This window comes from Pan troglodytes, chromosome 3, assembly GCF_028858775.2.
Source record: "Pan troglodytes isolate AG18354 chromosome 3, NHGRI_mPanTro3-v2.0_pri, whole genome shotgun sequence".
Classification (NCBI taxonomy): Eukaryota; Metazoa; Chordata; class Mammalia; order Primates; family Hominidae; genus Pan; species Pan troglodytes.
This window is the reverse complement of record NC_072401.2, coordinates 39,289,812-39,305,625: the sequence shown is the minus strand read 5'-3', so window position 1 is coordinate 39,305,625 and position 15,814 is coordinate 39,289,812. Positions and strand designations below refer to the sequence as shown.

Sequence of the window (15,814 nt, the reverse complement as noted above, 5' to 3'; positions counted from 1 at the left end):
TACCCATAGGCCTCCCCTGCTGAATATATATGGCTCCTACTAAATTCTGTGCATGCCCCCTGGGAGGGCTTAAAAAGATGCTGGTGAAAATATTTTTTGTGCTTCATAGTGCTTTCTATTTTCCCAAGCATAATATATCAAAATTCACAGTTCTTATCTCATTTTATCCTTACCTTTATTTTCCTCCTTTTAGCTTCAAGGCAGCCACACTAGCTTTGCGAAAGCCACAGGGAAATGATCTTGGTTGTGCAGGTGTCAGTCCCCACTGCCAAAACTTTGAATGGAACGTGTGGGGCAAGGCCAGGACCCTGCCAGGATTGGCTGCTTGGCTGCTGCTGCCCACAAGGCTGCACAGGTGCCTCATGTCGGTGAATCTATCTGGTCCAGTGCTTCCCTTTAGGCCTGGGGATTTAGCCTCCTGCAATGGCAGCACATCAAGAAGGATCCATTGTATAATGCAGTTCACACCAACAGGTTTATAAAACCTCAAGGCCAGTGCATTAATCCATAAAGAATGATATAATTTAGAGAAATACAGATCAAACACTTCTGACAGCAAATGTGCATTTTCTCTCCCAAGACAGATCCGTGTGGGAAGTCAAATCACAGGAAAGAGATGTTGGTTAGGTCTTAAAATGCATTCCCTTGCCAGTCCAGGTGTGGTGGCTCACACCTGTAATCCAACATTTCGGGAGCCTGAGGTGGGAGGATCCCTTGAGCCTGGGAGGTGAAGGCTGCAATGAGATGTGATTGTGCCTCTGCACTCCAGCCTAGGTGACAGAGCGAGACCCTGTCTCAAAAGAAAAAAAAAATGCATTCCTTGGCAGATAGCTTGAGACTTTCTCCCCATTTTAGGGGTAGCCTGACAAGCTCATTTAACAGAGAGGTTTTAACATTTAACAAGCTTTGGATTGGGAATAATTTTTTGAAGATGAATTTGTGTGTCTGTGTGCTGATCGTGTGCTGATTTTATAGATTAAAATTAGAGGACCATTTTATTTTTGTTACCCCCAAATCATGGGTGGCCCTCTAGAATTGCTCCTTGAACTGCCTGAACCCATACCCTGTTACTGAGCAAAATGAGGCACAGAGGTGTTAAATGATATTCTTTTGATCATTCAGCCCATATTTGTTGAGTACCTATTATGTGTCTAAGGTAGGTTCTGGGGAATAAAACAGTGCCCAGAATACCAGCTTTGTGCTCAAGGAGGCAGACAAATGAGTAATTACAACAAAGTTGGGTAAGTTCTCTATTTGGGAAGTGGAGGGCACAGAGGGACATATACTGTGTGATCTCCTAACCCTATTTACTCCTTCTTGGTATTTTTTTAAAAGTTACTTTTGGCTTTCCAATTTAATAGCCATAAAAAATGTAGCTGAACAAGTAGTTTTGGAGATAAGAGAATAAAAAAAAAAATGGCTGGGGCAAATTCCCTTAGCAGTCAAGAGAGGCTGGCTAGGATGAAGAAGTTTTAGATGAGCTTTCATGGTGGGAGATGGACCTTGTCTTTGACATGAAAATCATCAGGACCAAAGTAATGAAAACACCTTGCAAGTTTCCAGTACTCAGTGGGAATCAAAAGTTACTTGGGAAAGATGAGTTGAGGTTAGATACCAGATGTCATGGATTTAAAGCACCTTTGAAAAGCGATAGAAATCTTTTTCTAAAAGAAGAAAAAGAAGAAGCATCTGAGGGCCGCCTGGGCATGGTCAGGGATAGTGTGATAGGGGCTTTATTTGAGAGCATAAGGCATGGAGGTTTATTTTTAATCAGTTTCTACTCCTGAAAATCCATTTTGTTCACTAGATTCAGCCAGGTCAAAATTCAGACTGGGATTTAAAAAAAATTTTTAAGGCTCTTTGAAGTTTCTGAAAAGAAGTCATAGAAATGTTTGTTTCAGAGATTTGATAAATTCATGAAAAGACTGCTGTGAAGCTTTAAAATATTTCTGACTGTTTCTACTGCCTTAACTAGTGTTGGTGAATTAATATTATTTGAAAGAAATTGTATTTCTTATGTAGAACTAGAAAAAATTTCCACCTGTTTTAGCTATTCTGAAGAAGGCATTAAAATGACATATATCCTACCTTTTTGCCTTTTAATCAATTTTTAGAAGATTTGCTATTACCATATAAGTTACATGACTTTGGATACTGAAAGAAACTGAAGATAATGCCCCACTAGAGAATTACTTTCGACTAGCCATCATTTTGACAGGCAATCGCTTTCTGTTCTAAATTACAGTTATATTTTATGCTGTAAACACCAGCAAACACCAGCCAAACCAGCGGTTTGGCTTTTCAACCAAAAGAACTCTGTTAACTTCCTTGGATAATTATTTAGTTTCATGAATAGGCTCTTTTGATATCTTAACCTTTATAAAGAATGATCTCAGCTGGGCCCAGTGGCTCAAGCCTGTAATCCTAGCATTTTGGAAGGCCGAGGTGGGCGGATCACTTGAGGCCAGGAGTTTGAGACCAGCCTGGCCAACATGGTGAAACCCCATCTCTACTAAAAATACAAAAATTAGCCAGTGTGGTGGTGCACGCTTGCAGTCCCGGCTTCTCAGGAGGCTGAAGCAGGAGAATTGCTTGAACTTGGGAGATGGAGGCTGTAGTGAGCCAAGATTGTGCCACTGCACTCCAGCCTGGGCGACAGAGCCAGACTCTGTCTCAAACAAGAACAACAACAACAACAACAAAAGAACAATGTCAAATGTTAAATTGTGGGTTATAAGATGCTTTGTTATTTGCATGGTAAATTCATTCTGAAGCTTTAATGTGCGTCAGAATCAACTTGGATGTCTATAAAAATCCAGGCTCCTAGGCTTCTATGAAGAGAGATTCTTAATTCAATAGATCTGCAACATGCATTTTAAATAACTACCTCTGTTGATTTTCAGGCCAAGGGTCTGTCAGTCACTGTACTTATTAGCTTTCTGTTGTTGTGTAACCAATTACCACACACTTAGTGGCTTAAAACAGCACACATTTATTATCTCACGGTTTCTGTTGGTCAGATATCTGTGCGTGGCTTAACTGGATCTTCTGCTTAGGGTCTCACAGGCTGAAATGAAGATGTCAGCTGGACTGCATTCCCATCTGGATGCTATGCATCTACGCTCACTCAGGTTATGGGAAGAATTCATTTACGGCTGTGTACTGAGGGCCTTGGTGTCTTCCCGGCTGTCCAATGGAGGCTGTCCTCAGGTCCAAGAGGCCACTTGGCAGTCACCACCAGGAGTCCCTCTCCATAGGCATTTCACAGCATGGCAGTTTGCTTTTTTTTTTTTGAGACGGAGTCTAGCTCTGTCACCAGGCTGGAGTACAGTGGCATGATCTTGGCTCACTGCAACTTCTGCCTCCTGAGTGAGTTGAAGGGATTCTCCTGCCTTAGCCTCCCAAGTAACTGAGATTACAAGCACGCACCACCATGCCCAGCTAATTTTTGTGTTTTTAGTAGAGACAGGGTTTCACCATGTTGGCCAGGATGGTCTCGATCTCCTGACCTCGGGTGATCCTCCTGCCTTGGCCTCCCAAAGTGCTGGGATTACAGGCATGAGCCACTGCGCCCAGCCTTCAGTTTGCTTCTTTAAGGCTAGTGAGAGTCTTTCTGACCTCAGGAAGGGCCGTTTCTCTTTTAAGGGATTTTACCTCTTTAAGTCAGGCCCACCCAAGATGGCCTCCCCTTTTACTGATTTGGGATATTAGTCATACCTGTAAAATCCCTTCATCTATGCCTTATAATATGACCTAATCACAGGAGTGAAATCCCATCTGGTTCATGGTCTTGCCCACGCTCAAGGAGAGGAGATTGTAATTAGTATTGCACGTCACGGGGGTGGGACTCCTGGGGACCATCTTAGAATGATCCACAGCCATTCTTTTAGAAAGACAAAAATCACAGGCCAGGCGCAGTGGCTCATGCCTGTAATCCCAGCACTTTGGGAGGCCAAGGTAGGCGGGTCACCCGAGATCAGAAGTTCGAGACCAGCCTGGCCAACATGATGAAACCCCATCTCTACTAAAAATACAAAAATTAGCTGGGCATGGTGGCACATGCCTGTGATTCCAGCTACTCGGGAATCTGAGGTATGAGAATCGCTTGAACTCGGGAGGTGGAGGTTGCGGTGAGCCGAGATTGCACCACTGCACTCCAGCTTGGATGACAAAGCGAGACTCTGTCTCAAAAAAAAAAGAAAAAAGAAAAGAAAAAAAATCACAGACTGCTAGGAACTTCTAGTGTGAGACTGGGCTGACAGACATAGCCCCATAGATGTGGTTGGTACTTAATGACAATAAAATAAAAGTTAAGGATGCCAAGGGGCTCAAATGCAATGGATGTGTGTGGAGGAGAGCAGGAGATGAGTGCTGTGGGCCAGGTAAAGATGGCCTCGGGTCTCATTTTCCCCTCTTTGTCCTAATAAGTCGAAGGAAGTTTTGTCATTTACCCTTTAGAAGTCTAAAGGGTAAGAAGAAATTCTAACTTTAGTGGTGATTTTAGTTTTTCCATAGACATCTAAGGGCCCTCAATATCTGCTGGAAATGGCCTATTTATTCCTGCCCCTTAAAGAGTAGTTACTATCTTAATTTTAAAAATCTTCAGGTCAGGCGCGGTGGCTCATGCCTGCAATCCCAGGACTTTGGGAGGCCGAGGTGGGCGGATCACCTGAGGTCAGGAGTTTGAGACTAGCCTGGCCAACATGGTGAAACCCTGTCTTTACTAAAAATACAAAAAAATTTGCTGGGTGTGGTGGTGTGTGCCTGTAATCCCAGCTACTTGGGAGGCTGAGACAGGAAGTCTCTTGAACCCGGGAGGCAGAGGTTGCAGTGAGCCAAGATCATGTCATTGCACTCTAGCCTGGGCGACAAGAATGAAACTCCATCTCAAAAAAAAAAAAAAAAATTACTTTTAATTAAAAAAAAATCTTCAGTTAAAATATATAATTTTCTGGGAAAAATGTATAAAACCCAACACCAGAAGAAATAGAAAATCTAAATTGTCATGGAAGAAATAGAAAATGTGTTAGTTGTCCTTCAAAAAGTAACAGGAAGAGCAGTTCGCAGGAGAATGCTACCAATCTCTAAGACATAGGTATTTCCAATGTATTTAAACTGTTGCAAGACCAAAGATATTTCCTAATTCTATTTTTGAAATAAACATTATTAATAATATTCAAATCCAAGAAAGATTGAGTCTAAAATGAAATCAGCCTGGATGCAGTGGCTCATGCCTGTAATCTCAGGGCTTTGCAAGGCTGAGGCAGGAGGACTGCTTGAGCCCAGGAGTTTGAGGCTGCAGTGAGCCATGATGGCACCACTATACTCCAGCCTGGGTGACAGTGCAAGAGCTTGTCTAAAAAAGAAAAAAAAAAAAAAAAAAAAAAAGAGAGAGAGAGAAAGAAAGAAAAAATAAATAAATCATTGAGAAATCTTACTTGTGTATATCCATGCAAAAATCCTAAATAAAACATTAGCAATCCAGTAGCACAGTTTAAAAATAACACACACACACACACACACGCACTCCTGCCTGATCAAGGGGGCCTATTCCAGGAATTATAGGACAGTTTAGCATTAGAAAACCTGTTACTCATCATCATATTTATAGATGTAAAGAGATAAATGGTTGGTTATACTAAAAATGCATTTGACAAAATACAATGCATTTTTCATTAAAACTTCTAATAAAAATAAGACAAATACATACTTCCTTAATGTGATAAAATGATAAAATATATTTCTCTCAAACAAACAAAAAACCCCAGAAATATGTTTAATAGGGAAACACTAAAAGCGTGCCCTGCTGAGCCATAAATTTTCCAGGGTGTCCACTACTGCCATTTTATCTACCATTGTATTGGAAGTACTAGTCAACACAGTTAGTTAAGCGATCAGAAGTACAAAGTTTCAAAATTGGAAAGAATAGGTAAAATGATCACTTATTTTGCAGATGATACAAACTGTGTACCTGGAAAACCTAAGATAATTCCCTTACAAAAATCATGAAAAAAGAAAAATTCAGTAAGGGACAGGGTACAAAAATATTTAAAAAATCAATGGGATCCACCTATTTAAACAATAACCAGTTAGAGGATACACTGCATTTAAAACAATTATAAATAAAGTAACTAGGAATAAACTTAGTAAGAAATTTGCAAGATCTTTCTGAAGAAAACTTCAGTAAAATGCTGCTGAGTGACATAAAAATGACTTGAATAAAGGAAAAGTGTATCATGTTCTTGAAGAGGAAGACGAATATATAAAGATGCTAATTCTTCCTAAATAAATAAAAATAATATCTTTTGAAATAAACAAGTTCATTTCAATATCCCTATGAAAAGTAAACTGTGAGTAATAGCCAGGAAAAAATTGAAATAGAAGAATAGAGGAGAGGTATTCATTCCATCAAGGTACTGGATTACAAACTGACTGGTATTGGGACGACTGAATAATCGTTTAGGACAACAAGTTAACTTAATCAAGATCTCACACTCACATTAGGGTGACTTTTAAATGGATCAATGATTTTAATTTAAACATTAAGCTATAAAAGTAATAGAAGAATCAATGCTACGACTCATTTATAACTGCAACATTGGTCTTTCTAATCATGACACAAAACTCAGAGAAGAGACTCATCAAATTGACTATGTGGAAAAAAATGTACACAGCAAAAAAACTATCACAAGCTAAGATAAAAGACCAACAACTAATGGGCAAAATTATTTGCAGTTTATTGAGTAAGCAACTAAATCTCTAGTAAATAAGGAGCTTCTAATAATTGAAGAAAAGACCACAATGCAGGAGGCAAATGGTGAAGGATAAGACTGGACTGCCTACAGAAAAGGAAATACAAACGGCCGATGCTTACACACGTGAAAGGTTGCTCAGGCTCATTCAGAAGAAATTCTTCCAAAAACAGTTTGGAAAACTGCCTTCTGGGTATAGAAGGCAGTGAATCCCTCCCCACTACTCCCCAGAAAAAAAAGAAAGAAAGAAAGAGGCAGGGAATGGTGGCTCATGCCTGTAATCCCCGCATTTTGGGAGGCCGAGGCAGGTGGATCACTTGAGGTCAGGAGTTTGAGACCAGCCTGGCCAACATAGTGAAACCCCATCTCTACTAAAAATACAGAACTTAGCCAGGCGTGGTGGCACACATCTGTGATCCCAGCTACTCAGGAGGCTGAGACAGAATTGCTTGAACCCAGGAGGCGGAGGTTGCAGTGAGCTGAGATCGCACCATTGCACTCTAGCCTGGGCGACAGAGTGAGACTCTGTCTCAAAAAAAAAAAAAAAAAAAAAAAAAAAAAAAAAAAAAAAAAAAAAAAAAAATTCCCAGAGAAGGTTCTATAGTATTTCTGTACCAGTGTTTGATCATCTTCATGGACAAGAAGCATCATTTTCTTGAATACACTAAATCTCCCTTTCTGATTTCTCTTCTTAAGTAGCAACCACCCAAACTTCTCTTTAAATTGTAGGTCACCTCGGCTGGGCACGGTCGCTCACACCTGTTATCCCAGCACTTTGGGAGGCTGAGGTGGGTGGATCACCTGAAGTTGGGGGTTCCAGACCAGCCTGATCAACACGGAGAAACCCCGTCTCTAGTAAAAATACAAAATTAGCCGGGCATGGTGGTGCATGCCTGTAATCCCAGCTACTCGGGAGGCTGAGGCAGGAGAATCACTTGAACCCGGGAGGCAGAGGTTGTGGTGAGCCAAGATGGCACCATTGCACTCTAGGCTGGGCAACAAGAGCGAAACTCTGTCTTAAAAAAAAAAATTATAGGTCACCTCAATTTCACCTGTGTTCAGGGCTTTGTATCAAAAGTAGAGATGTCTATGAAACAAAAACTCAATTCTCAATATAAAAGCTAGAAAAACAAGACCGTGGATCTTAGGAGAATGAACGAGATGCCATGATGTAGGAAATAAAGTTTCATCTTCCACCTCGAAGTCAGCTGAGGATAATATTAGAAGAATTTTTAAAAGTCATACAGTCATGAGCAGGAAGACAGATTAGAATTCATCTAATTTGTGACTTTGCTTCTTGGTAAAATTGTCCCTGAGATCAAAGACATCATTAATATTCTCCTTAGGGACATATTTCAACAAAACGTGATAGAATAAAATGTTTGCAGTCAGTTTCCAAACTAAGATTCTTTGCTTGCTACTTGACACTGGACTTTAAATTTGTTCTCTACGTTGTCTTCCTTAAGTATGCTTCAGGTATTTGTGCCCAGGACGTGGGGTGAGGAGTTGAGAGAAATGGGTGAAAGGTGTTAGAGAGGTAGGCAGGAAAATTAGTGAGGGTAGAAAGTCCCAAAATCCTTTCTAGAGGTAGAGCATGCTTCTCTTGCTACACTTACTACATTAGAATAAGCATGTCTCTTTTTGCTATTTACTACATATAGACTAAAACAGTTCTCCTTCTTAAATAGCAGAGACCACGCAGAGGCTGCCTTTGGATCACGTCCAGGAAGTGCTTCCCCCAATACCAGAACTATAAGTTACTTCCACAGTGCATCAGTGAGATCAATATACACGGTGAGTGATGATTCGGCTTTATCGACTTCTTCATTATAAACACAGAGAGATTCAAGGATGCACAGTTGATCCCAAACTCCATTTCTATCTGGTAGGAGGTAGAAAATGATGAATTTGCAAAGTCAGTTCATATGAATTAGATGACATGAAATAAAATGACTATTTTCTCTAAGATCTAGGAAGGATCAGTAGATGGATCTCTTAGTCTGTTAAACTAATCTGTTAGTCTTTTAAACTGCTCCTGAGATGATAGCTTATCCCTTGGCCCTGTTTTTCCGGAATTGAGCCATAACTTAGTTAGACTATGAGAAAATAGAGAATGAGATGTGTAAAGCAAACTGCCTTCTCCACAATTATTGAAATAAAAACTTCTCTAAATGTAACATCTGATAATCTAAATTAATGCATATTGATTTCCATGAATTTAAGTCTAAAAGTATGGTCAAAAGTGTTGAAAATTTTTTTTATTCATTCATCAAATCTTTCTTAAGTAGCAATTATGTTAAAGGCACTAGGAATAGCCATTGTAGGGGGTATAAAAATTATAACAGGGAAGGGGAGGGAAACTAGCATTTATAAGCATCCCCCTTATTGTGCTTTGTGGTAATTGGTTATATCATTTACTCTTCAGAATACGTGGGTGGTTTTCAGTCAAGGTCCTATCAGGAAATTGATATTGCACTCAAATTCAATAATTTGAGATTAGTTTAATGGAGGGCATATTAAACTAGGGTGTGGGAAAAACGAAAAGGGAGAATGCAGCACCCTGAGACTAGGAATAGTGGGGCCCTGCTACTGTCTTTAAGACTAAAGGGGAAAGAAACTCAGAGAGACAGAGACAGACATGCATGCATGTATACACACACACACACACACACACACACACAAACACACACACACACACACAGTGTGTGAGGAGGGCTGTCCGACAGGAGCTGTGACATTTGGTCAAGGGACACTATAGCCTGGGGTCACCCTGAAAAGAGAGAATAACTATCCTAACTTTGGGAACTCTTTTACACTGTTGGTAGGAAGAGTATAGCCACTACAGAAAACAGTAGGATATTTCTCAAAAAACTTAAAATAGAACTACTCTTCCATTCAGCAATCCCGCTACTGGGTAACTACCCAAAGGAAAAGAAATCACCTCAGGGTGTGGTGGCTCACATCTGTAATCCCAGCACTTTGGGAGGCAGAGGTGGGCAGGTTGCTGGAGCTCAGGGGTTTGAGACCAGCCTGAGCAACATGGTGAAACCCTGTCTCTACAAAAAATACAAAAATTAGCCAGGCGTGGTGACACGTGTCTGAAATCCCAGCTACTGGGGAGGCTGAGGCAGGAGGATCACTTGAGCCTGGGAAGTTGAGGCTGCAGTGAGCTATGTTCATGCCATGCCACTGCGCTCTAGCTTGGGAGACAAAATGAGACCATGTCTTAAAAAAAAAAAAAAAAGAAAGAAACGGAAAAAGAAAATAAATCACTATAGCAAAGGGATACCTATACTCACATGTTTATTGTAGCACTATGCACAATAGCAAAGATATGGAATGGACCTAAGTGCCCATCAACAGGTGAATGGATAAACAAATGTGGTGCATATATACAACGAAATATTTGCCATAAAAAATGAAATCGTGCCATATGCAGCAACTTGGATGGGACTGGAGGTCATTATCTCAAGTGAAGTAAGCCACGGACAAAAAGGCAAATATCACATGTTCTCCACTTGTAGGTGAGAGCTAAAAAAGTTGATCACATGGAGGTAGAGTGGAAAGATAGAGAACAGAGACTGGGAAAGGTAAGTTGTGGGGAGAGGATGAAGGGAAATGGATTAAAGTGAAGGGAAATGGGTTAAAGGGTACAAATGTACAGTCAGATAGAAGGAATACATTGAATGTCTGAAAGCACAGTAGCGTGACTATAATTACACAAAAATGTATTGTACTTGGGTGACAGATATCCTAAGTATTCTGACTTGATCACTAATCACTATGCATTATATACATAGAACAGAAGTTAACAGGTACCCCATAAATTTGTACAAACAAACCCCAACTTTGCCATCCTCTCTTCCTCTAATGTGCTAGTACACCCCCATTGACCAAACCCAGCCAGAGCCAGAGGGCGCTGGAGCCCAGTGGAGGCAGTTATGTAAGTTGGCCTCCCAGGGCACCAAGTAGGGTGGAAACGAGTGGAGGGCAGATTGGGAGAGGCAGCCAAAGGGATCCAGCGTAGATGGCTCAATACGCCAAACTGAAACTCAGTGCCAAGAATCTGTCTGTGTTCAAGGTTAAAGAGAGGCAGGTCTTAGTACTTTGGGTCTCAGTGCAACCGGGGTCAGCTGTTGGCTCAGAAATTCCTAAGTAGCATATAGTGTAGTCATATGATTGTGTCAATGAAATATTACTGGATATTATTATGCTTGAGACCTCTCATTCTGGTTGTTCATTCTGGGATGCTTATCTTTGCATCTGAAGAGTTCCTCTTTCTTTGTTCATTCACCAAATGATTTTTGACCACCTACTGTATGTTGAGAATCCTACTCATTGGCAAAAACAACAATGTAGTCAATGGAGGAGTCAGATTAGAGAAGCCCTAATTCCAATAAAGACTCAAGTAACATGATACAGGTGTTCACACGGGAAGAGAGGGACTTGGGGAGCACGATAGAGAGACTCCTCCTTCAGAGGACGTGATGCCTAGCGTTTAGATGTTCAATAAGGATTTGTTGAGTAAATGAATAAATCCCAATTTCTATGTCTCTGTGTTAGAATCATGGAATGTTATAATTGAAAGAAACTGGCATGAACACTTACACTTTCATTTGATAGATATAGAAAATAAACCAAACATGCTGTAGCAGCAGAGGTTAGAGGAGACTCTAGGTTTCCCTGGTCCTAGGCTGAGAAGTTTGTTATCACTGAGCACAATGTCTTCTTAGGGATATAATGGGGGGTGCCATGGCGTAACACAGAATCAGTCCTGGGGTCACCCTGAAAAGAGAGAATAACTGTCCCAACTTTGGGAACTCTTATACACTGCTGGTAGGAATGTAAACTAGTATAGCCACTACAGAAAACAGTATGAAGATTTCTCAAAAAACTAAAAATAGAACTACTCTTCCATTTAGCAATCCCACTACTGGGTATCTACCCAAAGGAAAAGAAGTCATGGAAGGGTGTGGTGGCTCACGCCTGTAATCCCAGCACTTTGGGAGGCTGAGGCGGTCAGGTTGCCCTGAAAGAGCCCTGAATCAGAGACTTGAGAACATTTTTTGGTGGTCTTATAAGGCATAGTTTTAACAAACGGTTTTAAAGTTGTTTTCTACCCATTCTAATTCAAGTAACACTTAACAAAATTTTTGTGTGAATAATATTTTCTTGCTTTTATTTAAATCTTCAGAATATCCCCGGGCAAGTTGGACTGAGCCCTTTGAAGAATACTCATAAGTTTATTTTGTGAATGAGTAGACTGGAAAATGTTTGTGTCCAGCTGAGGATGCACAGTTGGAAAGCAGGAGGAATGCTGACTGGTTGATGAAAACTAGCTGAAGAGCATTCATTCGCTCCATGAGATCAAGGGAACAAGAGTGTTTGCAAGAAGCCATTATGAGTCATGAAAAAAAAGATGATGAAACCCATGGAAGCAGCAAGAGAATTCCCACTCTCTCTTCTTAAAAAAAAAAAATCTATCATTATACAGCACAGAATGGAGCCAAGTTTTTAATTTTGAGGAACCAAAAACAGGATCAAATATGAAAACCCTTTCTTTTATTGGGCCACATTGTAGATGCTGATTTGATAATTGTTTCCTATGCAGATTGATTATTTTTATTTCACAGATTATTTAAAAGGGAAGAGGGCCTGGTTATTTATACGTTTGTTTGCATTTATGAATCTTGCTGCCTTTTAGCACCAGGATGTTTTTAAAAAAATTCAAAGAGGCCAGGCGCAGTGGCTCATGCCTGTAATCCCAGCACTTTGGGATTCTGAGGTGGGAGGATCATGAGGTCAAGAGATCGAGACCATCCTGGCCAACATGGTGAAACCCTGTCTCTACTAAAAACACAAAAATTAGCTGGGTGTGGTGGTGCGCGCCTGTAGTCCCAGCTCCTCAGGAGGCTGAGGCAGGAGAATCACTTGAACCTGGCAGGCAGAGTTTGCAGTGAACCAAGATCACACCACTGCATTACAGCCTGGTGCAGAGCAAGACTCTGTCTCAAAAAAAAAAAAAAAAAAAAAAAAAAAAAAAAAATCAAAGATACCAATAAAACGAATTTAAATAAAATACTTAAGTACTTTAATAGCAAAACGTTTCCTCTGATTCTTTTGGCTTTCATATGTGTTATAGCCATTGTTAATGTCAAGCATAATTATAGTTACTAATGACAATAAAAAAGCACATATAGACAAGATGGCAGCTCTTGACATTAAAATATAAAAATGCTTTTCCAGAGTTAAGGTGGAACTTAATCTCCTGGCCATCATTATATGGTTACAGTTGCTTATCTGAGTTCATTTACAGGGTTAACTGCAGGGTCAGATTTAATAATCAGTGATGGGGTTGAGGACATGCTGCCCAAAAATATGGCACCTCGGCAAATTGAATTTTTTAAGCTGAAGAATTTGAGAAAATGGCAAATTTTAAGTGGAAATATTACTCTGACCTTCCTTTGCCACCTTTCTCCCTGGAAGCAGGTAATAAAACCTTTGCTGACCTTCCTCTAAAACACAGCATAGGACCCTCATGTGAGAGGTGCTCTTCCTGTATCCACAGAGGAAAGGCAGTTCCCTATCTCCCAAGACACAGGGACCCAGAGGAGAATCTGAACAAATGGGCTCTGCTAAGTTTCCCTCCATTTATTCCTATTAGATCTAGTACTCTTTTTGCCTGATCATATTTCTGCAAGTGTCTCTCCATTCTTCATCAAACCTACTACTAAAAACACTCAAGTGTAACTGTTTCCTCTGATCTTCACTTCCTGAGGATGGCCCTTGTGTTACGTAGAACTTGTTTAAATAAACCACTATGTTTTTCTCTGGTTAATCTTTTATTATAGAGGATTCAGCTCTGAATTTAAAAGGGTAGAAGGAAAAGATATTTTTCCCTTCCTACATAAGCAATCTAACAGGCATGAATATTCCAGCACACAGAGGTTTTTCTTTCTGGTATTCGATTATTTTTTTCTCTAGATCACAAATTGAGATTCTAATTGTAAAATTTAGAGATTGAAGATTTTGCAAACGGAATTACAGTAGTCTCACTTTTTCTGGTCTGCGTATCCCTAAATAATAGGTGAGTCAAACTCAGGTCTGGGATTTTTCAGCAGTAGTGAAGGGTCATTGCACCCTGTGAGGTATGGATATTATGCAATTTCTCAGAAGCCAAATTATTGTTTCCCTACACACCACCTCTTATGTTCTGACCAATGACTTAGAAATCAATGAGAACTTGGCTTGCAAAAAGCATACATAAAGCTTCAAGTCCAGTTAAATTGTGGCAGCTTTCAGGAAGCTAATTTCACCGATTCATTAAAATAATAGACTTTTAACAGATACTGGGAAGCACGCAAAGATGTAGATGGCCTACTCTGCCTACAGAGAATTTACACTCTGGCAGAGGAGACAGGATGTGTACACCACTGGTGAAAATACTGGACACAATACGGTAAGCTAAGTGTCAATTGCAGGATGCATGCTTCCTGCTGAGAATTTACAAGCCAATAGGATCACTTCCAGTTGGGAGGAATTAGGGCAGGCTTTTGAGCAGGGTTTTGAAGATGGCTTTTCCTGATTCTCAGAATCACCAAACCTCTCAAATAAACACGTTCTCAGCCCCCATAGCCCTTTTCATACCTATTACTTTGTCATTATTTTTGTGGTTACGAATTAATGTCTGTCTTCCTCTCTAGACTGGAAGCTGCATGAGGACAGGGAACATGTCTGGTTCTGCTCACCATAAAATCCCCAGCAGCTGGTAAGGTGTTTGGCTCACAGTAGGTTCTTTGTAAATATTTGTTGGGTAAAGCACTAGGCCGGGTGCAGTGGCTCACACCTGTAATCCCAGCACTGTGAGAGGCAAAGGCAGGAGGATTGCTTGAGGCCAGGAGTGTGAGGCTGCAGTGAGCTATGGTTGTACCACTGCACTCCAACCTAGGCAACAGAGTGAGACCCTGTCTCTGAAAAATTAAGAAGACCTATTTATCGAGCCTTCACTCTACACCTGGCATGGGCCCCGTGTACTCTCATTTATTCCTCACAATGATGCCTTGAAACAGGTGTCATTCTCTCTGAGGAAGCTGAGGCCAAGGGAAGCTCACCAATCCTATTGATTGATATTCTTCAGTCTTAGGTTGGTCAGGCTGCAAAGCCTGTGCAGCTTCTACAATCTGCCCTGTGGGGTAGAGACAGGGCAAAGGGAGCAAAATGGATGGAGGGCATGCCTGAGAGAAGTGGCTGCGGCTGAGAGCACTGTCAAAGATGTCTTCAAGGAGCGCAAGGAGGCTGGGTGAACTGGGCCCTGGAAGAAGACATCTCACTGGAGTTGTTATGTGGTCACTGGTTCTGTGTGCCTCCCCTAGCCTGGTAGTTCTGTCCCCCTCTCCATACAACTGGCCCCAGTAAAAACCAACCAGTGGTCCTTGGTGCCTGGTATGATTGAAGGCTTCCCATTGACACCACTAGCTTTTCGTGTACCCTGCTTTCCAGTTGGTTCCAAACTCGACCTTGACCCACCCATACCCCCTCCCTATGACTTGTGGCTTAGTCCTGTGTTCGTGGCTCTCACTGCAGGCTTTCCTCCCCAGCTGTAAGCCACACTCACCTCCTTGACCTCTGCATCCTGCTAAGCAGCCAGGTCCCTAGCCTGCCATTCAAAGAATTCAGGTGTAGATTGAAGAGGGAGAGAGGAAACATGGCACCACGCAGGAGTCTTTCAGTCATTAAGCACACAGTGGAATTAGAGTGACAAAAAGAAGAGATAGAAGAGAGGATATGGATGGAGAATTGGTGGTGCTTGGTAAGTGATTTGATGCAGGGGTGATAGTCAGGGTAGGCAGAGAAAGGAGGAGAGATGAGACACACATGACAACCTTCCAGACTCCCGTGGGCAGAAAATAAATATTGCCCAAACTTATAGCTAGTTTTTAGTTTCTAGAAGAATTTTTATTTTCCAGAGGATTTCTACCAAACTCTGTACTTTCATCCTAGCCTGAAGTTGGACTCTTCCCTCTCCCATACTTAGTCATCCCTGGATGAAATAGTCATTCAGA

At 41.1% G+C, this 15,814-nt stretch overlaps 1 protein-coding gene across 10 annotated transcripts in view; it reads left to right on the top strand.

Annotated features, from left to right (window-relative positions):
* TMEM156 (transmembrane protein 156) overlaps positions 1 to 12,855 on the top strand; it is a 64,869-nt gene extending 52,014 nt beyond the window's left edge. For 6 of the 10 annotated variants that reach the window (XM_063808718.1, XM_517150.6, XM_063808713.1 and 3 more), the window contains 2 exons: positions 8,441 to 8,546; positions 11,947 to 12,855. In XM_063808718.1, coding sequence (XP_063664788.1) covers positions 8,441 to 8,508 — 68 coding nt within the window. In that variant the 3' untranslated portion in view covers positions 8,509 to 8,546; positions 11,947 to 12,855. The remainder of the gene's footprint in view (positions 1 to 8,440; positions 8,547 to 11,946) is intronic. The other 4 variants (XM_063808711.1, XM_063808714.1, XM_063808719.1 and 1 more) reach the window with 1 other exon arrangement.
* The last annotated feature ends 2,959 nt before the right edge of the window (positions 12,856 to 15,814 follow it).